Here is a 24,203-nt window from a genome sequence, read left to right on the forward strand (position 1 = left end):
AGTCACTCCACGTATGGCCCATACCCCAGAAAGCACAGGGTACGTACGATGTAAGAAGTGCAAGTATTGTTTGTTTGAAAATTGTGCAGTACTTGAAATCACTGACAGCAGAGTTTGTTTCTTTTCCTGACCTGAGCTGGTCACACCATGTTGGTGTGATCACAAAAGCAACAAGACAGCAGCTCTTCTTTCTGCGGCGCCTGAGAAGATTCGGCATGAACCCAAGAATACTTACCAACTTCTACAGATGCACCATTGCAAGTATTCTGACTGGCTGGTACGGCGGCTGTAACGCTGCAAAGCTCTGCAGAGGGTGGTGAGATCAGCACAGCGCATCACCGGGACTGTTCTCTGCAGACAGCGCTGCACGAGGCTGTTTGATCGCAGCCACAGCCTCTTCACACTCCTGCTGTGGCGGTTCAGGAGCATCCAGACACAGAGACAGTTTCTACCCACAAACCATCAGGAACAGCTGACATTCTGCACCTTTACAGGTAAATGACAATAACACTTGAAACTTCATCGATCGCTCGTTTCCTAATTACAAACTCTGTGAACAACGATGCAAAGGAGGCTGCACGTAAAACCTTTTTTTAAAACCCCAAATGCTTTATTTAAAATCTGGACACATAATTCTAGAACTAGACTGAATAGTACAATCACTTTTTCCAATAACACATTAAAACTGAATTCCAGGCAAAAACTGCCTGCAAGCAAACACAGTTACTACTTTGGCTTCTTGACTGAAGAAGAGAAGCCTGAAATGATCACAGAAGCAGAAACTCAAACACCACGTGTGGGCTGTGGGAGAGATGCTGTTGTGCACTGTGTGTGTCTGTGTGTGCGATGGAGGAGCGAAGCTGCTGATGGATACAGACAACAGGGTTCCCACCGTCTTCCAGCTGTTGCTCACAACTGGAAAGAATCTGAATAGACTTACAGAGAGTATAAAAGCTGTTTGGATAAAAACTGATCTGCATTATTCAAATTTCAGTTGTTTGTTCATTTCAGCCAGAAGCACCGAAACACAAATATCAGAATAACACAACTGTGTACCACACATGGAGGAAGACGGCTCTTTGACCCAAGACAGGAAACATTTGGAAACTCAGATTAAGTCACACGCTCTGTCATTTTGTTCGCTTCCTACTGATGTGTCGAACATTAAGGATAATGTTTTCTTTTTTATCTTAAGAAAATGTAATTTACAAAATGACGTGGATCCCAAATCTTTTTGGAGTAATAAAGATTCCTTTAAGCTGCAGAGATGCAGCGGCTTCGCGTGAGATTCCAGAGTAGACGATGAACTGAATTAATAACAAAGAGATGTTCTGTTTTTATGTGTCTGTCTTTACTGGTCGCACTGAGTAATCCCACAAACACTGGAGGGAGGAGGTGACCCTCGAGCTGCTTCGACGTCATTGTCACAGGAGCCTTTACGTAGATGTGCACAGCTACAAACTTCAAAAACCCTCTGAGTCATCAGTCCACCATGATAAATGGACTGACTCTTATATAGTGCTTTATACACATTCACCATACTTCAAGTGCTTTCTATCTAAATGCATCAGAGGAGAGAAGTCTGGGTTTAGTATCCCGCCCAAGGATGTTTGGCTTGCAGACTGGGGGAGCCAGGGTTCGAACCATCGAGCCGGCTCTACCTTCTGACCTACAGCCACTCGTAAATGAAGGAAGTCAGGAAAGTTGTTTTCTACTACAAACATTCTCTCAATGGACCAAAACAAACTGAGATGCACAACCCAGATCTCACTAACAGTTCAAGGAAACGAGCCTGCGGGTGGTCACGGCAATCAGTGTGTTCAAAAACGACGTGCCAGCAGTTTTAGTTTAGTCAGCCTGGGTTTGTTAGACGATTGTGTTATTATTATTGACACACTGTTCATGGAGAGGTTCACTGACAGCCTCATGTAAACACATCTGTCAGAAATCAGACTGTCTCTATGCTACACCTCCACTCAGAACCAACAGCATCGATAAAGATGACAAACGATGAAACAGATAGCAGACACACACAGACACACAACATGACTGTTGTTTGTACAGAGGAAGGAAACAGGCTGAAACACAATCAAAGAGCAAAGAGTGAAAACATGAATTAAAGGAAACTCCACACTTGAACAGAGGAAACAACATCCCATAATCCACGTATGATGACACAGCTGTACACATCAGCTGCTGTACGCCCTCACAAACAGCAAAGCACTTGACACACTTGAACACTGCGAGTGTAAAACACGAGTTATGCAGATTCCTATGCAACATGCTCCTGGGACACGATTCTGTCTCTGGGTTTAAGCAGGAAAGCACAACGGAGCCAAGCCATGAAACTCCACATTTAAAAGTAAGGAACAAAACCAAAAACAGACTATAGCAGTTAAAAGATTCTCTTCGAGTGGGTCTCACTTCCACCAACCATCGCTCCGGCTAGAGTCTCAGAAAAGGTTCAGCGACGGGTCAGAGTTTCTTCATGTGAGAAGCTCAGAGACGAAGCCTCCACCGGGCGCCTAGCACTACTCAGTGAACTACTCAGGAATAAATAATGGACTTTATAATAAAGCAGGAGGCTGGTGGTCCTGTGTGGTTCTAGGGAACGGGTCCACATTGGAGGAGAAGGTGGGTCAGATGTCCTGGAGCCCGGCCTCGAGTTCGACAGCTCGTGTTGTGACGTCCAGGCGCGCCCCACTACAGGCCACGCCTTCAAGATGCAGCTGTCCAATTAAAAAACGTCCCCACTTTATGCATTCAAGTGTCTACAGAGTCTCAATGCTTTCAGGGTGTTAGCGGCAGATCATCAGCTGTCCATGCTGCAACACTCTGCAGGATAAGAAACACACGTTACTCATCATCATCATCGTCGTCAGTGATTACAGGCTGCTGGGCGTCACTTTGACCAAGCAAACACTTGACCAACAGCTCCTCACAGCGCCTGAGAATGTTAGTTACTGGTCATGTATGTGAGCTAGATAAAGGGCTAAACTGGTACAGATTAAAGTCCTGTACAAGTGCTTTCATTAGGCAAGAAGACTAGAAACACATATTAATGTAATTATATTACATTATGTTCTGAGTATTAACCCATATTAGTCTAATAGGCTCTGGCCTTTCTGAGTACCATCGCACAGGCCTTTAAACCAACCCAGATTAGCAAGAGCCACGATCGAGAGGGCAGCTGGTAACAGGTATGACTGATAAGGTCCGACCTGCAAGGTCACTCAGGTATCAGCGCGAGCAGGAAGACACCTGGGCGAGTGCCCTCACCCAGATCGGCTCACTCCAGAACCGCCTGCATCATCTACATCTGCTGACTCTGAGCTGCTGTGTGGAGCGCAGCTCACTGCCTCACTAATGATAAATAAAGCCAGAGTTTCCACACCAAGACGCAGTTCCTGTAAGCCCCATGTTCTCCTTGAGAGAGGAGAAAGAAATCTTTGTTCAAAATTCTTATTTAAATATTTTGATTTTTTTTTGCTTTAATCTCAAATGTGACAAATGTACCTGACCACAGACATTAAAGAATACAAATGAATAAAAGTACAACACTGATGCTCAAACTTGGCCTTTGATTGGAACAGATCTGATCTGACTTTCAGCTGTGGGCCAATCACTGATTTTCCACAGAAGGACAGTTTATCAACTTTATTTTACCAGAATTTAATTTCTTTCTTTTCTGGTGGAGACTGAACTTTACCTTTAGCCTTTCAAAATCGTTTCACTTTCATACCATTCAGTCCCTCTGCATCCTGGACATCCAGGAAGGGCGCAGGTCCCCAGATTCGGATGGTTCCATCGTCTGAGGCGCTGGCCAGCAGACCGGGCACCACGGGGTTCCAGCTCACACAGTTGACTGTGCGTGTGTGACCGGTCAGCTCTGCGATGGGCAGCTCACTGCGCCGGTGCCAGATGTAAACTTTGTGGTCTGACAAGAGAGAGACGAGCTCGTCAGCAGTTTGTTGGATCACACTAATGACCAGCACAAAACCTTCTTTTAGCATCAAGAACAACGTTTGGGTTCAATATTTGTATGAATGTCTCTTTACAGAGCAACATTTGTGGAGGACACTTTTTGCTTTCTTCTTCCTTAGAACTAAACATGCTTTGGTCTTACCTTCACTACCACTGGCAATGAAGTCTTCATTGTGCCCCCCGAAGCAGGAATGGATGGTGTAAAAACCCTGGGTGACACCTTGGTACTTCCTCACCAGCACCCGGTCCTGCAGGTCCCAAAGGTGCACTCCCTGCAAATAAGAGGCACATTTCAACAATCAAGACAAAGCTGATGTGAAGCAGCTGATGAAAGAAACAAAATGTCAGGAAGTAATCAGGAGCTCACCTGAGTAGCAACATTGAGCAGAGCTAACCTTCCATTTTTGGAAACAGTGAAAGACATAATGGGATGGTCCTCCTGCACTCTGGAAGGACAACATACACAAACATGTTTATTTTAGAAATGAGGCTTCTGACTGCTCCTCCCTAATTCACTGATCACCACAGGAGACGGCTCAGCATGTGGCAGCGTTTTTACGGCCCATCCTGATGCTAATTTGTGACACCTTCCAGTCTTCAACCAGAAGTTAATAAGTCCAACTTTCACATGTTAGGTGAACATGTTCAATACTGATGACCACAAATTTTATTACAGAGATAATGATTTAAAGGTGCTGCACTGCAGTGGTTTGTATCATATCTATCTAATAGACTCCAGTTTGTGCATGTAAATGGAGAGTCCTCTTCACACACTGAGGTTAATTATGGAGTTCCACAGGGTTCAGTGCTAGGACCAATTCTGTTTACATTATACATGCTTCCCTTAGGCAGCATCATTAGAAGACATAGCATACATTTACACTGCTATGCAGATGACACCCAGCTCTATCTGTCCATGAAGCCAGATAACACACACCAATGAGTTAAACTGCAGGAATGTCTTAAAGACATAAAGACCTGGATGGCCGCTAACTTTCTGCTTCTTAATCCAGATCAAACTGAGGTTATTGTACTCGGCCCTGAAAAGCTTAGAAATATGGTATCTAACCAGATTCTTACTCTGGATGGCATTACCTTGGCCTCCAGTAACGCTGTGAGGAACCTTGGAGTCATTTTTGACCAGGACATGTCCTTCAACGCACATATTAAACAAATATGTAAGACTGCTTTCTTCCATTTGTGCAACATCTCTAAAGTTAGAAATATCCTGTCTCAGAGTGACGCTGAAAAACTAGTTCATGCATTTATTACTTCCAGGCTGGACGACTGTAATTCATTATTATCAGGAAGTCCAAAAAACTCCCTGAAAAGCCTTCAGCTAATCCAAAATGCTGCAGCAAGAGTCCTGACAGGGACTAGAAAGAGAGAGCATATTTCTCCTGTTTTGGCTTCCTGTTAAATCCAGAATTCAAAATCCTGCTCCTCACATACAAGGTCTTAAATAATCAGGCCCCATCTTATCTTAATGACCTTGTAGTACCATATCAGCCTATTAGAGCACTTCGCTCTCGCTCTGCAGGCCTACTTGTTGTTCCTAGAGTATTTAAAAGTAGAATGGGAGGCAGAGCCTTCAGTTTTCAGGCCCCTCTTCTGTGGAACCAGCTTCCAGTTTGGATTCAGGAGACAGACACTATCTCTACTTTCAAGATTAGGCTTCAAACTTTCCTTTTTGCTAAAGCATATAGTTAGGGCTGGACCAGGTGACCCTGAATCCTCCCTTAGTTATGCTGCAATAGGTCTAGGCTGCCGGGGATTCCTAAGATGGACTCAGTATTTCTTCTTATTTATTAAGATTATTTAAGGTTAACATTGTCTAATACTTAAAGTAGTTTGATGAACTGACACATCTAAGTGTGACAGTGTAACAAAGTAGTGAATAACTCCAAGTTTGATCATATTTGGTTGCTTGGCAAAATATTTCCACATTTCTTTCAAATTAATCAGGTGTGGAGTGACCGAGTCCTTCTTAGGAGGACCTGGTACTGGTAAGAAACGTATCAGCTGACACACCTACTGATGGACGCACAGATATAAGGCCAAACATGACCTTTGTTGGCTGAGTTCATCACGAGACGTTATTGACATTCATTAAGACACTTGCAGTGAATATCTGTGGCTGTTAAATCTCATCTCATACAGGACATTCTGCTCTTGCTCGTTTGTGAACTGATCCAATAGATCGATGTATTCCAGACTGTAGACAGCAAACATCTCTACAACCAGTGTTTTGGGACTGAAGTGTTCAGTAGTTTCTCAGATCCTTAAAACAGTTGCAGAGACGTCTCCAGAAAGACAGAACAGATACATTTACTATTAAAGTAATGACTAATTAGTACTTCAGTTACTCTGATGACGTACATGTTTCTGTCTGTCAGGTCCTCAAAATTGTATCCTCGGATGCGTTGGTGGGTGTCAGATGCGAGGACTGTGCGGCCGTCACTGAGACACCACAGGCACTGCACCCGAACTCCCTCCCAGGAGTCCAGGAGGTTTCCATCCAAGTCCTGGGAGTTCACCAGAAACAAAGCAAAAGCAGGAGGACGTCAGCCTGGAAATGATTGTTATCAGTCCAGAAACACTCACCGGACAGTTTTATGTGGGACCAGGTGCAACCTTCTTTTCACTTTAACACTGAATTAATTTTGAGCATCACAGATTCAGCAAAATGCTAAAAAATATTTCTGAGGTTTTGCACTAAATATTTAGCAATGAGCTGAGACACAAGCGCTCACCCAGATTCGTTGGATGTTTTTAATTTGTGGTCCCTTTTCAATAATAATAAAAACTAGAATGTGCAGCTCCTGGAGGGTTTGCAGTGGGATGGATGCTACCTGTGGACTGTAGCTCGCTGTCGGGGAAGGAGGAGAGAAACAGCTGTGCCTAATAAAGTGGCAGACACTGGAAATTGATGCGTGTTTATGTTAATCATGCTGTAAGTTCATAATGAGAAAGAGTAGGCAGCAATGTGGAGAAAACGATAACTGCAGACAGACAGGTGCAGTTTCTTTACACTGAAACGATTCTGTCATCACGCTGAGAAACTGTGAGGACAGTAAATCACAACAACATGACAACCACTGATGATGATGTGAGACGTGGTCGCAGGACGGTGCTGAATAACAGACAGTTCAGACTTCAGGATTCGATTTCTTTAAAACTCTTAGTTTGTGCAAAAGTCTTGAGTCATCAGGTCTATGTTTGTACAAGAGGCCAGACTGTCACATACTGTCCTTCTTAAAGTGCTCTCCAGCTGTACGAGGCTGTTTTAAACATTAGGACATTAGATGACTATAAAAAATGGTTCAGGCTACTACATGAATTCAATAAATTTAAAGCTTTCCTGTTTGACATGCAGTTTGTTTTTGTTGTTGTTCTTGAAACCTTCAATAAGAGGAGAGTCTGAGCTCTCACAGTGACAACGATAACGAGACGGATGTTTTCATGAACGCAGCAGACGTATACAAACTAAACAGACATGCTCTGACTCGTCGGCATATTTTTAAGTTACACTTTATTCTAATGTCTTGTGAAGTCTTGTTCTCAGCTCACTACATATGATCTGTGCGTATCAGGACAATGATGTCAGTGATGTCTCACTGCAAAAAACATGTGTGGTTTGTAACATACATCATTTATATAAAAACTGGCCACACCATTAAAACACCAGATTTTCCAAGAATTCATAGTTTACATTATGTCTAGTGTTTGTAAGGCTCCGCCCTCTGTAGCTGTACGTGTGTTGCTGCAATAGACGTAGGCTGCCGGGGGATTCCCATGATGCATTGAGTTTTTCCTTTCCAGTCACCTTTCTCACTCACTATGTATTAACAGACCTCTCTGCATTGAATCATATCTGTTATTAACCTCTGTCTCTCTTCCACAGCATGTCTTTATCCTGTCTTCCTTCTCTCACCCCAACCAATCACAGCAGATGGCCCCGCCCCTCCCTGAGCCTGGTTCTGCTGGAGGTTTCTTCCTGTTAAAAGGGAGTTTTTCCTTCCCACTGTCGCCAAAGTGCTGCTCATAGGGGGTCATATGATTGTTGGGTTTTTCTCTGTATGTATTATTGTGGGGTCGACCTTACAATATAAAGCGCCTTGAGGCGACTTGTTGTGATTTGGTGCTGTGTAAATAAAGTTGAATTGGACTGAAATTGAATTGTGTTAATAAGCTTGTGTTGGAACAGACTTCCAACTGACATCAGTCTCTTTACTTTAACCTCCTGAGACCTGAACTCTTCCACAGCAGCATTTTTAATGTCTCTTTGATATTCGGGCTGATTGGGACCTGATGAATGTAAAAACAAAGAATTAACAGATTTTTTTTTACCTTATTTTTGTTTCTAAGAAAAATCTGAGCCACAAATGAGGATATTTGTTTAAACTTTCAATAGGACAGTAGCAGGATAATGTCCTCGTAAGTGGATATCAGGCCCTTGTAGAGCACAATTGAGTATTTTGGTCTAAATAACCCAACATGTGATGTCCACATATGTGGACGCCAGGTCCGAGGAGGTTAAAGGTCAAAGTTTGGTTAAAGGGAAATCAGAGCTGTCTTCCTTTTAATTAATGTTGTTGTTGTTTGTTTGTTTGTTGTCTTTTTAAAGTCATCATCTATTACTTGTAGTTGTATTTATGATGTATTTTGGATGAAAATGTATGTTTTATTCTAAAACGTCTGATGTGTGATTGTAGCCCAACAAGAGACAGTGGTTGAAAATTAGCAACAGCTATAAGCGTTGCATCAGCTTCATGTTTTCCACCATGTTAAACTGCAGCGTCCCTTCTAAGGAAAGAAAGGCTCCGTGTGATGTGCATTCAGAGAAGCTTCCTGTCTTGGTTTTTCCACATGTTTGAATCAGTCTGGCTGTTCTCCTACGACATGGAGACAATGTTTCCTGCCTGTAAGGCTGTGTTGGAGCCTGTGGACACAGTGCCCATGCAGCGAGGATACTCACACACTGGTAGAACTGGCCCCTCTGGCCGCCGGTGACAAAGCGTTTGCCATCTGGGTTCCAGGCCACGCTGGTTAGGCTATCCTCGTGGGACTGACTCATCTTTGTTCGCAACTCCCCCGTCTGTACAGTAGAGCCCAGAGCACACAGAACAGATCAGACACCAAACATACTAAACACACAGAGATCAGTTTTCTCTGATTGGTCTATGAAAAGGTCACATTGAAAAGGAACGTCTGCAGGTCCAGTTTCACACGAACAAAGCAGCTGGTGTGGAGCAGGACTCGTTTCAGGACGCACTGATAATCAGTTAACAACCCAGCCAACTCTCACTTGCTCTCCAGCTCTTCGGTGCATAAACGCATCTCTCATGTCAGCCAGGTTTCTTGTAGGCAGCGACTCTAACAAATCCACTGTGCACAGTCAGCTTGGAGCACTGTTCACAAGTGCAGGCAATTTATTGATGTTGAGACTCTCATCATCTTTAACCCTTTAGAGCAGAAATATTCCAGGTAGCTCGGTAAACTGGCAACAGCTGCGCTCAGATGGACTGCACGAGGAAACCGTTTTACAGCGAGAGCGTGATCTCTGAACATAAAAACCCAGAAGGACTCAGGGTTTCTTCAGCTTCAGATACAACATCATTAACAGATTTAAAGAGCTGAGCTCATGTTCCCTGCACTGGTTGCTTCATCAATTATGTCATGATGCGATGACGATGCTCAAACCCAATCTTCATCTTCGTGTCCACACTGCTGCATGCAAGCTTTGATCTGATCAGCTGCACTCATCGTACTGCTGCTACATGAACACAGACTGTGCACACGCTGAACACAGTTGGAACGTCGCTATTCAGCGCTCACCTGAATTGTCAGATGTACAAATATTTCCAAGTATGAGATTTGTACTCGAGTCACAATGATGGGGGGCCTCGGACCGGTCCGTGAGTCGTTTGGTACCGGGGCGCGAGAGCTGAGGCTCAGCTGTGAAATGTCTGGTTTTCAGGGTTTTTATTTTGTTATCGTTTTATCGTTTACTCGGTTTTCCTGGGTCTTTTCACGTGTGTTATGAATAAATCTTCTTTTTTTCGGTACCAGTACTGGTTTTATTTTGTTGTATTTATCCGCGACACCTTAACGGCCGGTCCGTGAAAATATTGTCAGGCATAAACCGGTCGGTGGCGCAACAAAGGTTGGAGACCGCTGTACTAAGCCATAAAGACGTTGGCACTCACAGTGTCCTGGACAAACTTTCATTAACCCTTGTCCAGGAGAAGATGGGGAACACATGAACGCAGTATGATTTCTTTACAAATAATAAAGGTAAGGTGTTGAGCTTTTGCTCAATATTTTGTTTCCCAGCTAATACAGTCTTATTGAACATGATGCTATAAGCTTGGCACACCTATGTTTGGTAGTCTCAGCCTGTCTTCTTTGCAGAACCTCAAACTTCATCAGGTTAATGGCGAGCGTCAGTGCACGGCCATTTTCAGATCTCTCTCCAGAGATGTTCAGTCTGGCGTCTTAGGGTCACTGTCTCGGTCCGAGGTCCAGAGCTTATTATCAAGGACGTCTCTGCACACCGGTGCACTGATCTTTGCCTCTCCCCTGACCAGTCGAGTCTCACAGAAAGTGTCCCCACAGCGTGACAGTGCTACTGCCATGCTTCACTGCAGGGGGATTGGCCGGGTGAGCAACACTTGGTTTCCCTCAGACGTGACTCATTCAGCTCAAAGAGTTCAGTCTGTGTTTCATCAGACCAAAGAATTTTGTTTCTCGTGGTCTGAGAGTCCTTCAGGTGACTTTTAGCAAACTCCAGATTTACAGGGGAGTGGTTTCCATCTGGCCACTCTACCACAGAGACCCAGCTGGTTAATGCTTTGAGCCATTCATGCTCCCCCTTGGCCACTTATCCACCTTAGGATCAGGGGGAGAATGGAGCCTACCACTGCTGAGCATGTTTGGAACGCTGGAGGAATCGCAGAGTAAACCCACACGGTGAAAACAGACCGACCAAAGAAAGGCCCTCGCCATCCTCCTGGACATGCTCATCTCCTTGCTATATGGACAGTACTTCCTTTCCGTACCTGCACATTCCACAGCCACAGCTCGGAGCAGTCGTCAGGGCCGCAGGCTATCAGATAAGCATCATCAGGGCTCCATGCCAGGTAGGAAACACCATAAGCATGACCTTCAAGAGTCTTCATCAACTTCAGCTGCTGGATGTCCTGTGACCCAACACACAAACATCCATGTTCCAGTTACTACAGCCGTTGTAATAACTCACTGACTGATTGTTGCTATTCTGAAGTGTAACTCTTGATAAGCAAATGACTGGTTACCATGTCGACTTGCCACACAATGACTGTGGTGTCTTTGGAGCCAGTTGCCAGTTTTGTGCCATCGTTGGAGAACTTGCAGAACCAGACTTCATTGCAGTGTTCTGTGAGAATCTGCTGTGTGTAGCAGGGGAACTGTTTCCTTTACACACACACACACACACACACACACACACACACGCGCGCACACACACACACACACACACACACACACACACACACACACACACACACACACACACACACACACACACACGCGCGCACACACACACACACACACACACACACACACACACACACACACAAATCAGAAACATGAGCAGACACACAGGTTTGCCCAACATGCCTCAGACTTGTGCATAAAGGAAACATGCAGATGACATTCTTATCGTCTAGATTACCGACTGTTCACTAAACTAAATGTTTCCTCCTGCAGGGCAGCAGAAAGAAGCACAATCAGTTGATGTGGAGCTCAGTATTTAACAGCGTGTGTGTTTACTGACCGGCTGCAGGAGTGGTCCAGCAGCAGAGACACAGAGTCCAGACCACTGTCCAGTTTGGTGTTGTGGTAGAGGCAGCGCTCCCTCTGGAGCTCCACAGCCTGCTTCAAGAGAGTCTGCAGACGACGGGGAGGCAGCATCACTGACGGAGGCAGGTAAGCTGTACACACACACACACACACACACACACACACACACACACACACACACACACACACACACACACACACACACACACACACTCACTTAATTTAGAGCATAGATCATCTTCAGTGCCCTGTACCAACACAGAGCAGAGCAGCTATCTGAACGCTGCTCCAACAGAGGTCGATTATCTTGTTAATAATTTCACCTCCTCACTACGTACGACTCTGGATACTGTAGCTCCTGTGAAAACTAAGGCCTCTAATCAGAAGTACCTGACTCCGTGGTATAATTCTCAAACACGTAGCCTAAAGCAGATGACTCGTAATCTGGAGAGGAAATGGCGTGTCACAAATTTAGAGGATCATCATTTAGCCTGGAGAAATAGTTTGCTGCTTTATAAGAAAGCCCTCCGCAAAGCCAGAACATCTTACTATTCATCACTGATTGAAGTAAATAAGAACAACCCCAGGTTTCTCTTCAGCTCTGTAGCCAGGCTGACAAACAGTCAGAGCTCTTTTGAGCCAACCATCCCTTTAACGTTAACTAGTAATGACTTCATGAACTTCTTCACAAATAAAGTTTTTATCATTAGAGAAAAAATTACCAATAATCATCCCACAGATGTAATATTATCTACAGCTACTCTTAGTACCATTGATGTTAAGTTAGACTCTTTTTCTCTAATTGATCTTTCTGAGTTAACTTCAATAATTACTTCCTCCAAACCATCAACGTGTCTTTTAGACCCCATTCCTACAAAACTGCTCAAAGAAGTCCTGCCATTAATTAATTCTTCAATCTTAAATATGATCAACCTATCTCTAATGATCGGCTATGTACCACAGGCCTTCAAGCTGGCTGTAGTTAAACCTTTACTCAAAAAGCATCTCTAGACCCAGCAGTCTTAGCTAATTATAGGCCAATCTCCAACTTTCCTTTATATCAAACATCCTTGAAAGAGTAGTTGTCAAACAGCTAACAGATCATCTGCAGAGGTTTATTTGAAGAGTTTCAGTCAGGTTTCAGAGCTCATCACAGCACAGAAACAGCTTTAGTGAAGGTTACAAATGATCTTCTTATGGCCTCTGACAGTGGACTCATCTCTGTGCTTGTCCTGCTAGACCTCAGTGCAGCGTTCGTGCACAGTTTCCTTCCCACTGTCACCAAAGTGCTGCTCATAGGGTCATGTGACTGTAGGGTCTACCTTACAATATAAAGCACCTTGAGGCGACGGTTGTTGTGCATCTTTAATGTAAGATCAGCCAAATTTATGTCAGGTGGGTTTTTTGGTGATTTTCAAAGCACTTGTGATCACACCTGCATACAAAGATCGTTATTACTCATTTGAAATTTTATATCCAGAATATGTTGCTATTTGGAAAAAAAGGCTCCTTCCAGGGACGAATAATAACTGGTCAGGAAATAGATGCTAATGTCAACTGGGAACCAGTAAGAGAATTTCAGAGTGGGTACTGCGTATAGGAGTTACTCCTTTGCTTGTCAGCCAGTGTACACACTGACATGTGACCGTGTGAGTCACTGCACTCACTTTGGAGTTTGTCCAGCAGTTTGGTGCGCGATGCTGTGCCTTTGCCCTCCCACTCAGCTTTGGCTCGCAGGTCCTCTGCATGACTGCACATCAGGTACCTACAAACACAAAGCCAGCTACTATCAGAAACACCCACGTCAGCTTTTACAGGGAGCACATACGTAGATGGACGTTTTATTGTAAGGCTAATTCCTGTTTGAATTGTTCATGCATCTCAGCATCTTTACAGCTGCCAGTATCTCGAAATGTTTTCAAGGCATCGTGCTTTTAACAAACTACACATCTGTCATCCATCATTGTGACGCAAATACCCAGCACGCTATATTTCTCCATCATCATCTCAGAACCACACTCAGCTTCTTCGTGTGCTGTGAACTGACCCGCTCAGGATGTGGATGCGCTCCGTGTTATATTTGAGAGGGGTGAGTTCGGCTCTGAGGACCTGCAGGGCCTCCAGCACCTTCCCGTCCTCCAGATATTCCAGATATTTCTGCTGCAGGAGTAGGAACTTCATCCGCTGTCGGGGAGCAAAAACAAAAACAAGGATTTAAATGATCACCACGGATCAGCCGACATGTAACAACACGAATCTGTTGCTACTGAGCTTCATGTCTCACGTCTGGCTCTTTTAAAGGAACTTTAAACATCAAGATGAAAATGCAGTTACCAACCAGACTAACAATGGCTGTTCATGCTGCGTCCAGCATGTCAGTGTGATACAGTCACTTTGATCTGGGCTGGACGAGTGAACGTCACTGTTCTGTTTAAAGTAGTTTAACTACACATTTAATCCGATTACAAAGAACAGAAGTGCGATTTCAAGGATCTCAGCTACACGATAAAGAAATGTAGTAACTGATCTGTCAGCACGACTCTGTGAGAAATAAATGTGTAAAACCTCACCTGCACCACTGCCCTGTGATCAGAAAACTAGCTTTGTGTTCATTCACAGACATGTTTTATTTATCTGTTTATTTATAGATTTTTCTTTTGGTATTGTTTACAGTCATGGTGTAAAAACAAAGATATTTATAGTGCTGATAGTGTAATTTAGCTGTTCATCTGTTATTCAATCACTGTGGTGTAGAATGAGTGGACATGTGGGAGCTCTGAAAAACATGCAAACACAGTTTAGAGTCAAAAATGTGCAGCTTGACGTCCAGCCGACCAGGCTAATGTCTGAGGCTCCTGGTCTCGGACATTAGGGTGCTGGCTAACTGTCACTACAGTGGCCATATTGTGAAGCAGTGTGTCAGGTTTGCTGTGATCTGTGCCTTTAAGAGTTTGGTGTACAGTAATGTTAATGGTCTTGTCCATTTGTAAACAGCACTGAAGCAGGGGTCATTGGTTTTTCTAGTTTCTCTTGTTTATTAAATTAAAAGGTTAAAGGTCACACTTGTTTTTCATTTGGTTTAGTTTGCACGTAGCGGTTAGTTAGCACTCCTTTGGAAGAACTTCTAAAATAAAAGTGCAGTAAACTGTCTTTCATCATTTCATCTCAAACTGCTCTGTGTAATCTCAGTGGATGCAGTAAACAAACCCCAAACAAACCAGTGATCATTGCTGAAGTGTGTCGTCTAGACTAAAGTGCTTTGGGTAAGATTAGCGGTGCACCATTCGTCTGTCTGTAAGCAAACCTAGCTAGCCAAACTTGCAGGCAGCCATGTTTACTTTAGAACAGCATAGAAGGTGTGATGGTTGCAGTTCTGTTTATAAGTGTACCTGTACGATATGCCATCAATGTACAGTCTGAGCTCGAGGAAAGAGGCTTTATTCTAAGTCTGATTCTGGCTCAGTGTTCAGACTGCAGACTTCATGGTGAACTGATGTTGTCTGAGGTTTGGTCCACTCACCACTATAGCACTAGGAGAATGCATCAGTGCCTTCAGCTCATTCAGGTCACTCTCAGCCTGTATGAAAAGGAGAAATACAAACTCATTAACAGACCAGCAAAGAGCTCACACTCAAACCTTTACTACTACGGTGACTACTGTAACAGCCTCCTAAAGATTTAATATGCAGTTCGGAGAACTTGGTTGCACCTTGTCCCACTCTCCTTCAATGACGTGATTGCGAAACTTGGTGGCAGAGGGGTGTTCCAGTCTGCAGCCAGACTCCTGCATCAGGAGGTCCACCGTCTGGCTATGAACAGCGAAAAGAAACATCCACGTTATGACTACGGAGCATGGCGAAGCATCAGCACTCACCTGTGAGAATTATCAACACACTGACTGCAAAGTTGTGTCATGGGTGAAATAAAAAGCTGGACTATAATAAGATTAAGGTCCATCCTTCATATAAAAACGTAACAAGCATTAAAATGCAGAGATGTGTGTCACTTATCACAGAGTCCTTACTGTTACTACACGTAAACACAACGTGTAGCCAGCTATCAAAGACCCACTCTAACCCAGGAAAGTCCCCACGCATGACATCTGTGCAGGATTTTCAGATTTAAATTGCCTTGAGTTGTGCGATCACGTTCTGACAGCTCATGGTTGGAGATTTGCTTAAAACACCTCATATAATCAATCAACTGATCAAGCACACACATCCATACATGTGCAATAATACTAAGTGCAATAATCCTTTCTGTCATCGTTGTATTTTTACTCAGTTGTATATAGTATTTGTATTCTATTTTTATCTTATTGTATATTTATTTTATTTTATTCTACTGTATATAGTATTTTATTTTATTCTATTCTGTACAGTTGTGTACTGTATTTATTCTTATTGTATTCTAATTTTTGCCTCATAACTTTTGCACTGTCCACTTCCTGCTGTGACAAAACAAATTTCCCACGTGTGGGACTAATAAAGGTTATCTTATCTTATCAGATTTGCAGCGTATGGTGATACACAGGTCCGGATACCGTGGGTCGGATACAGTTTATTAGCGTGTATGTGACACTTTGCCCTGAGCGGGCCTACTCCTCTATCGCTCTGCACCTGCAGATAAACGCGTGAGGAAGGCTGCATCCTCAGCATCTTCACGGTGACCTGCCATCACCGCGGCTGGCTATGCTGATAACAACACTAGCTACCTGAGCTGGCTCACTTACTTGAGACCTAAATCGTTCAGATGTTGTCCTATGAGCCTGATGACATCCTCCTCGGACTGAGACAGGCGCTTCTTCTTCTTGACACCCGACCCGCCATCCGCCGCGCTGCTGCTGCTGTTGTTGTTGGAGGCGGGCTGGGCTGCCACTCCGTTGTTGTTGCTGACAGCGTTGCCATTGTTGGTTACCGAGATAAGTCCGTTGGAGTGAGCGGCCACGGTGGAGGACGACTCGCCATTCTGAGTACCGTTTCGACAGGAGAGCTCGGAATCCCGGTCCTGTCCTCCACCGTTAGCCTCCATGTTGCCACGGTTTATAACGGCGATATGGTGCGTGTACGAACAGCTGACAGGTCCACGGGGATAAGCAAACCTCTGGTGCGGTTAACGTCGGGCCCACTGACCCAGATGCAGCCGCAAATTGCAAAGCTCCCCCTGCGCCCGAGTCTGTGTTCGGCGGCGTCAGCGTGAACGACAGCCGGAGTTCAGCTCGGAGGACAAAGAAACAAACGGCAGAGTTAATTCGAAAGCTGCATTTTGAGCATTTCGACGGTATTCGGTGCTGTCAGCGCCGTTAAAGCTGCGCTCAGGCTGCGGAGTAGCGCTTGTTATTGTTGCTCTCGGACAGCTGCAGCCCTGATATGGCCATACGCGGTGACGTCAGCGGAAATTCCTTCACGTCCTTCTTGTTTGCTGTGCGTCACCGTTAGGCGTCGCTGTTTCCCCGCCTGGGCGCGACCTTCACATCTCCCAGCATTCGTTTTAAGGGTGACGTGATCATTTAGGCTCTACTGACACGCGTGGATCACTGAAGAGAACACATTGCACATAAAGTCAGACACAGTTGTGCATCATTTAATTAGTCTTTTTTAAATCTATGACAAACTTCCACATTCACACTCGCAGCTGTGCAGTATCATAACATGGAGTTTAATCTCTGTGGAAAGTTGTGGTCTGTGCACATCTGTATGCATGGTTCAAGCATGCTCCTAGTTTTTTAACCTGAATGTTTTCTCATTAATTAGCTGATCATCACCATCTGAACGCAGTCGCTTTCCGGATTTTGAGTAAATCACAAATCAGTTGTCTCAATGGGCTGTGCAGTAATCACGACACTGAGATTTATCAGTATAATTCTTTAATCAGTAAGTGATAACCAACAACTCAAAGGAGAGAGGGCACATTAAATAAGAAAGGATTTAACAAACCAAAACAAAAGATTGGGAAGGCGTGAAAAAGGATCAAAATCAGCGCAGTAACAAGAACCACAGCTTGTTCTTTACTTCTAACACCAACAGCCGGAGTGTGTTTGTGTTCAGCTTAGAAAAAACCCACACAGTTGCACCTAAAACATGGATTCATGTCTGAGCTCATACATTGTTGAAAGTGCTAGTTTGTTCCCAATCCTGAGATTCTTAAAAATAAAATTCAGAAAACAGCCTTAGTCCATGTTACGGCATTCAAACCTAAAGCCATCGTTTCATCATTGGCACTTTCACATGTGTGGAGGAAAAAAGCATCCCTGTCATTTCCAATAAATACATTTAACCAGTAAACACTGTGTAAACTCTATATACAAGAATACATCCTGTCCTCTTCGTTTTTACAAAGAAAAAAGATCACATTATGAAAATGTGAATTAAAGGGGAAGGAATGAAGAGCATCTGGTGTGCAGAAGAACAGACTATTGCACTTTCCTCCCTTTTTACAGACAGTAACAATAAACAGAGGAAAGAGCAGTGACTGCTGCTGTTATGTCAAGGCCATCGTGTACGTCGCACTCATACAGAGTTGTTGCTTCCTACTTCCTAAAACACCGTCCAAAACTGGCTCTGAAATGTCAAAGAACTCGTGTCACCTGTCCTGCTGTGCAGGTGGATTCAGGGAGCAGCTGATTCAGTGACTATGAGACTTGGTCAGCTGATGTTGCTTCTCACCCGGCCTCTTACTTCACTCAGTTGCAGTACAATACCAGCTTAACTAAGATTTGCATTCACTGAGCTACAGTGCAATCATGTTTCTCTGGACAAGCTAAAACATCTCATCAGGAGACTGAACCTAAACTGAAGCTATAATAATAAAGCTAATGACAGCACACATAACTATGGGCACAAGTACAGGAAGGGCAGATCTCACTGCTTGTCCCATTTTCTCTCCTGGATACGTCTGTTGGTTCACTGGGGACAGAGATCATGGTGATCCAATCACTGGCTGCTTAAACTGGCTTCAGGTGATGCTGAATGTCATCTGTTTGCTGGGAAGGACCCAGAGCGTGTGAGGGTGAGAGATACGTGTACAGCTCAGGTTGTGGGACCAGTTTCATGAAGAAGAAATGGACAGGTGAGGTTTACTTGTGTCCCCAATTCAATTCAATTCAATTCTATTTATATAGCGCCAAATCACAACATAAGTCGCCTCAAGGCGCTTCATAGATACAGAGAAAAACCCAACAATCATATGACCCCCTATGAGCAGCACTTTGGCGACAGTGGGAAGGAAAAACTCCCTTTTAACAGGAAGAAACCTCCGGCAGAACCAGGCTCAGGGAGGGGCGGGGCCATCTGCTGCGACCGGTTGGGGTGAGAGAAGCATGAAGCCTGTAGATCAGAGTTTTCCTCAGTGCTCCATCGGACGGGGAAACAGGTTCTGGCTATTAGTAGTTACACCCCAAACAGCTGTTCAGAATAACTATGCTGTTTGGAGTCGTGGGGCAGGGCGGGGAAAGTGCTACACATTGGGACTCGCTGTCTCGTTGTGCATCATCAGTAGGGACGTGGCCAGCGACAGTGAGGGGTGCAAAGGTGCTGAAGAGAAGAGTCTGTTGGGTAGGCAAACCTCGGGGTGAGGCTGGGGGGGGGTTTGTCTCGTCTCTGCTTTTCCCAGATGATGCAGTTCTGTTGGTTTCATCAAGATATGACCTCCAGCTTGTACTGGGATGGCCGCTCTGGTTTGGGAGCCAGTGGCTGCCCCAAGTGGAGGTATCTTCACAAGAAGAGAGCAGGACTGGTGCACTGACACAAACGCATGACAAGTCTGAAAATGGAGCTGTTAGGGTTAGGGGCCAGTTTTCATGTCAACAGGTTTTTTGGAACCAGTGAGACCAAGAAATCGTATCAGCAGAACTACCAAAACAAACTGAAGACAGACGTTGACAGTGGAGGGAAACAAACAGGAGAAGCTCGCTTCTACTGCAAAAATGAATTCTGCCATTTTAACATGTCCCAGCTGTCGTGTGCACTTATCCACAGCTTGTCCGCCCACTTCAAAAACACCTCTGCTATCCATCTGACACAGCTTCAAGACACAGAAGCCAGTGGAGCGGTGCGGCTAAGGAGAGCTGGGAGATGTGTCCCATTTCAGAATCGAGGAAAAAACATACATTCGATGCTGCACACGCTTCTTCCACCACAGCAGACGAGCAGCAAACGAGTCTGTATGATCACACCGTTGTCCCTCACTGGTTGAATCCTCCTCAGAGGCAGGACCGGTGAAGGCTGTCAGGCTTTTAGTAACTGAGGATGAACTCCAACATACACGCTGTGCAAACCCACCGTGTGTCCATGTGATGAGGACATGGTGCTTAGTTACTAAAGAGGATTGTGAGCGCACAAGAGAGAAATCTCCATTGTTTTGAAAAAAATCAGATACATTTATGAAAGAGATGTAGCCCATCAGTGTGTTTCTCATACTGAAATGCTGAATTCAAAGAACTAATCTGGTTACAGAAGCCAAAGATTTGGTCAATCTGCTGTTGGGCAAAAAGACACTGAGCCTATGCTACTCTGATGATCCACAGTCTCAGTGTCTGGTTTATTCCCAACCAGTCCACATGTTGTTGTCTCCCGCCTGTCTTTACAATTAGGATCATTTATTTAAAATGTTTTGCTTAAGTCAAGCGCTTCCTTCAAGCATGCACTCTTTTCCATCAGTCACACAGCATCTGCCTCATGTCACTACTGCGCTACCACGTCCGACCCAGTAACAGTCACAGATCAAGTCTAATCGAATGCAGTCGGATGATCAGGCTGTGGCCACTGTGTGTCTCGTCTGTGCTGAGAAGGAGAGCAGATTTCTCCTTCATGGACTTCCTGTTAAATCCAGAACTGAATTCAAAAGCCTGCTCCTTATATACAAGTTCTTGTGTTAACAGACCTCTCTGCACTGCATCATATCTGTTATTAACCTCTGTCTCTCTTCCACAGCATGTCTTTATCCTGTCCTCCTTCTCTCACCCCAACCAATCGCAGCAGGCCCCGCCCCTCCCTGAGCCTGGTTCTGCTGGAGGTTTCTTCCTGTTAAAAGGGAGTTTTTCCTTCCCACTGTCACCAAAGTGCTGCTCATAGGGGGTCATATGATTGTTGGGTTTTTCTCTGTATGTATTATTGTAGGGTCTACTGTACAGTATAAAGCACCTTGAGGTGACTGTTGTTGTGATTTGGCGCTGTGTAAATAAAATTGAATTGAGTTAATGATCTATCTTACTCACTCACCTCCTGCAGTAAAATTAAAGTTTATGCCTAAAATACATTTTTATTGCTCCAGAGGAGAGATTAGTGTGAGAGACAGAGAGAGAAATGTTTAAAAGTTTGCTTGGACTGTACCAGCCAAAGCTAACAATCTCTGCTGTAACAAAAGCAACACTTCCTTTGCACATGTCGAACATTTACACATACCATGGTTTGCTAAAGGGGAGTGCTTCTTAAATGCATCGGTTTAAGTGCTGAAGCAGAGACAGGTCCTGATGTTTCTAAATGAGGAAACAAAGAAACTATGATTCAACAGAAGGTAGCAGCAGGGAGAGCTTCATGGCCTGATCCAGGAGTGAAAGCTGTGCAGGATGGTAAAGGGACTCGTTTTATACCTCGTGCTCCAGCACGTTTTTTATGCTTATGTGCTTTTTATTTAATGTTCACATGCCAATGGATGCACTGGAGAGCAATTTGGGGTTAGTATCTTGCCCAATGAAGATTACAGCAGGCAGGGAGCAAACGGTGAACCTCGTGATTAGTAGAGGACCTGCTCTACCTCCTGAGCTACAGCCACCCAGGAAGTTAATGGGCCAGTTTGAACTCTTGCTGTCAAATCTAAGGATGCAGAGAAATCACGTCAGTAGTATTAGCTGTGTGTCTGAGGTAACACTGTAATACTTTACTATCTGTATATTCAGTACCTGGATTCATTTTAAGCTACAAGTGCATTTGTCATCAAACGGAGTGGTTTATAAAACAAATCTGCACAGATTTGACCCGTGTGGTGTGTTACTGGGTGTTTCATTACACTAAAGTCTCCTTTTGGTAAATGTTTCTGTGCCTATGGTTTCAGGAAGGGTGACACGAGGACAAAAAGAAAAAAACTTCCAAATGATGAATAATTTGTTCTGCAGTATCCGTCCAAAGCAAGAGTTCTGTTTAACCTGTTTAACCCAATATTATGAATTTCCATGTAACTCCTTATTTAAGAAGTAAGAACTTCAAACCTTGACAGCATCATCGATCAGTCCCCTCAGTGTCACAGTCAAAGAATCAGGTTTCCCTTTAATCTCCTATCTGTTTGGTGCCCTCAGCTTCTAATCTTCTCAATTTATTCGAACATCTTGATTTAAATATATACTGCTAAACTGAAATCATCTTCAAAATCAAATACAGACTCTTCTGGCATCTGTACATCTTTCTGTACAGACAGAGAATACACCAGTTCATGTTTATGAAGTTTGTAAATGAATTAGGCTTCGGTTCAGTTATAGTTTCAGGTTTCCCTTTAAATCAATTCACTTCTTTCCCCTGCACGACTCTTCACACAGCCTATGACCGATGAGTGCGTGAGTGTGTGACAGACAGATAAGTCCTCAACTATCCACCACCTGATGTGGCAGAGTGACAGAGGAGCCGTTGATAAATGAGCCTTGTTTGTCTCTTCCCTTCAGAAAATAAGTGAGCAGCTCTCCTTTCCCCTTCACAAAGATGGGCCCTCTCCTCACGAAGCGGAAGCCATACTCCTTCAGGATGTTGTAGCAGTCCTCCACTACCTGAGGGAAACACACAGAGTACAAAAGTATGTCTCATTGCTTTGTACAGTTGGGGACACAATTCAAAGCTGCACATTCAAAAGCTCCACTGGTTATGTTTGGTCACAGATATGGATGCATCGGCATCTGTCGCCAGAGTTGCGTCACCACATCCGGACTATCTTCTTACACCTGCATCCAGACCTGCTCCAGCTCTTGTACCCAGAGTTATTGCAGCCAGCACAGGTATGTGGGCTACCTGGAACACTTCAACCAGACCACCCCCCTCTTTTGCCCAGTAGACCATATCATGATTCATTAAGCCTGTGCCACCAGCAGCTGGTCATTAGAGTTTCTAACCCAGCATGTTAGACGTATCTTACTGGTTTCAGCTCTGGGAAGGAGAGCAGCTTAGCCCTGCTACAGGAAGGACTGAGTGATGTTCTTGGTCCTCATAAGCATTTGTCCGAGGATTACAAGATCTTATTAGCTCACCTGAAGTTATCAAGTGTGCTAAACGATACATTTGTGACCCAACTGCATATATCAGTGTGCTGAGGGCTCTCGGACAGGAGTACAAGCGAACTCAGTGCCGTCCTGTGCACACCACCCATAAAGGCAGGGGACTCTCAAGCTTTTGAAGCGGGTCTGTCCTGTGGGGATGCTAACTACTGTCAACGGAGTAGCAGAGAGGTAACTCCACTGTGGATCCCATGCAGACCGACTACTTACCAAACTTGTAAATGGTTTTTTACATAAGTGCTTTCTATCTAACATTCACACATTCAGACTCCGATGGATGCATTGTAGAGAAACTTCGGGTTACTATCTTGTCCAAGGGTATATGGAATGCAGACTGGAGCAGCCAGGGATTGAACTACCAACCTTCCGATTAGTAGATGACCCGCTCTACCTCCTGAGCAACAGCCACCCCATAACTTTGGGAATACTGCCCCAACCAAGGCTATTTGCACTTACATCACTGGAGAGGAAAGTCAGTAGGCACTGTCAAACCAAGAACACAGGTACCGTAATTGTCGGGCTATAAGCCGCTACTTTTTGCACAAGCTTTGAACCCTGCGGCTTTTAGTCAGGTGCTTCTTTTCTATGGATTGTCCATGATTTTTGTCATATCGTAAGAGGATTTGTTTTGTTTGTTCCGCTGTTGTACGGCACTACGTTGCCTGGCGGAAGGGCATGTGATCAGACACACAGTATCGGGGTTCAAGAGTGGTATGTTGGTCACATGTCCATCCGCCAGGCAACATAGTGCCGTACAAGTAGCGCGAAATACAAACTTCAAAGCAGCACTACTCGTTCAGCGGGAGGGTGGATGACGAAGCCATCCTGAGCCTGTTTGTCTCCGACACCGGAGAAGAGGACTTTGGTGGTTTCAGTGGCAGGAAGAAGAGAAAGATGGTGAATGACTGACTTTTCTTCTTGTTAAAGCCGTGTCGCTGCACCTGAGCCTAAAAGGTAGGCCGGATCTATTTTTCTGGTGTGCTGTAGGTTATTGTTATGTACTACATTTGTTACTCATTTATGAAGCACAGTATATGTTTCATACCTGTAATTACCGCTACTTGTACATATACCCTAAAAAGTTATGCAAATATGTACCCATAACTTGTTTTTCAAAATATTA

The 24,203-nt window shown here is 44.4% G+C and overlaps 2 protein-coding genes across 6 annotated transcripts in view; both read right to left on the bottom strand.

Moving 5' to 3' along the window:
• Positions 1–588: 588 nt before the first annotated feature.
• wdr26a (WD repeat domain 26a) lies at positions 589–17,216 on the bottom strand. Its single transcript, XM_026184474.2, has 14 exons — positions 16,559–17,216; positions 15,536–15,635; positions 15,347–15,403; positions 13,874–14,010; positions 13,494–13,591; positions 11,801–11,957; positions 11,301–11,439; positions 11,046–11,186; positions 8,963–9,082; positions 6,364–6,509; positions 4,352–4,430; positions 4,127–4,256; positions 3,743–3,937; positions 589–2,835 (listed from the first exon to the last, which is right to left on the bottom strand). The coding sequence occupies exons 1-14, from the start codon at positions 16,855–16,857 to the stop codon at positions 2,813–2,815; spliced, it is 1,821 nt and encodes a 606-aa protein (XP_026040259.2). The 5' UTR covers positions 16,858–17,216; the 3' UTR covers positions 589–2,812.
• Positions 17,217–17,675: 459 nt separating this feature from the next.
• Positions 17,676–24,203, bottom strand: part of adcy3a (adenylate cyclase 3a) — a 70,431-nt gene continuing 63,903 nt past the window's right edge. For all 5 annotated transcript variants that reach the window (XM_026184465.2, XM_080308224.1, XM_026184463.2 and 2 more), the window contains one exon: positions 17,676–22,579. In XM_026184465.2, the coding sequence (XP_026040250.1) occupies positions 22,400–22,579 (180 nt within the window). In that variant the 3' untranslated portion in view covers positions 17,676–22,399. The remainder of the gene's footprint in view (positions 22,580–24,203) is intronic.

This window comes from Astatotilapia calliptera, chromosome 11 (assembly GCF_964374335.1).
Source record: "Astatotilapia calliptera chromosome 11, fAstCal68.1, whole genome shotgun sequence".
Classification (NCBI taxonomy): Eukaryota; Metazoa; Chordata; class Actinopteri; order Cichliformes; family Cichlidae; genus Astatotilapia; species Astatotilapia calliptera.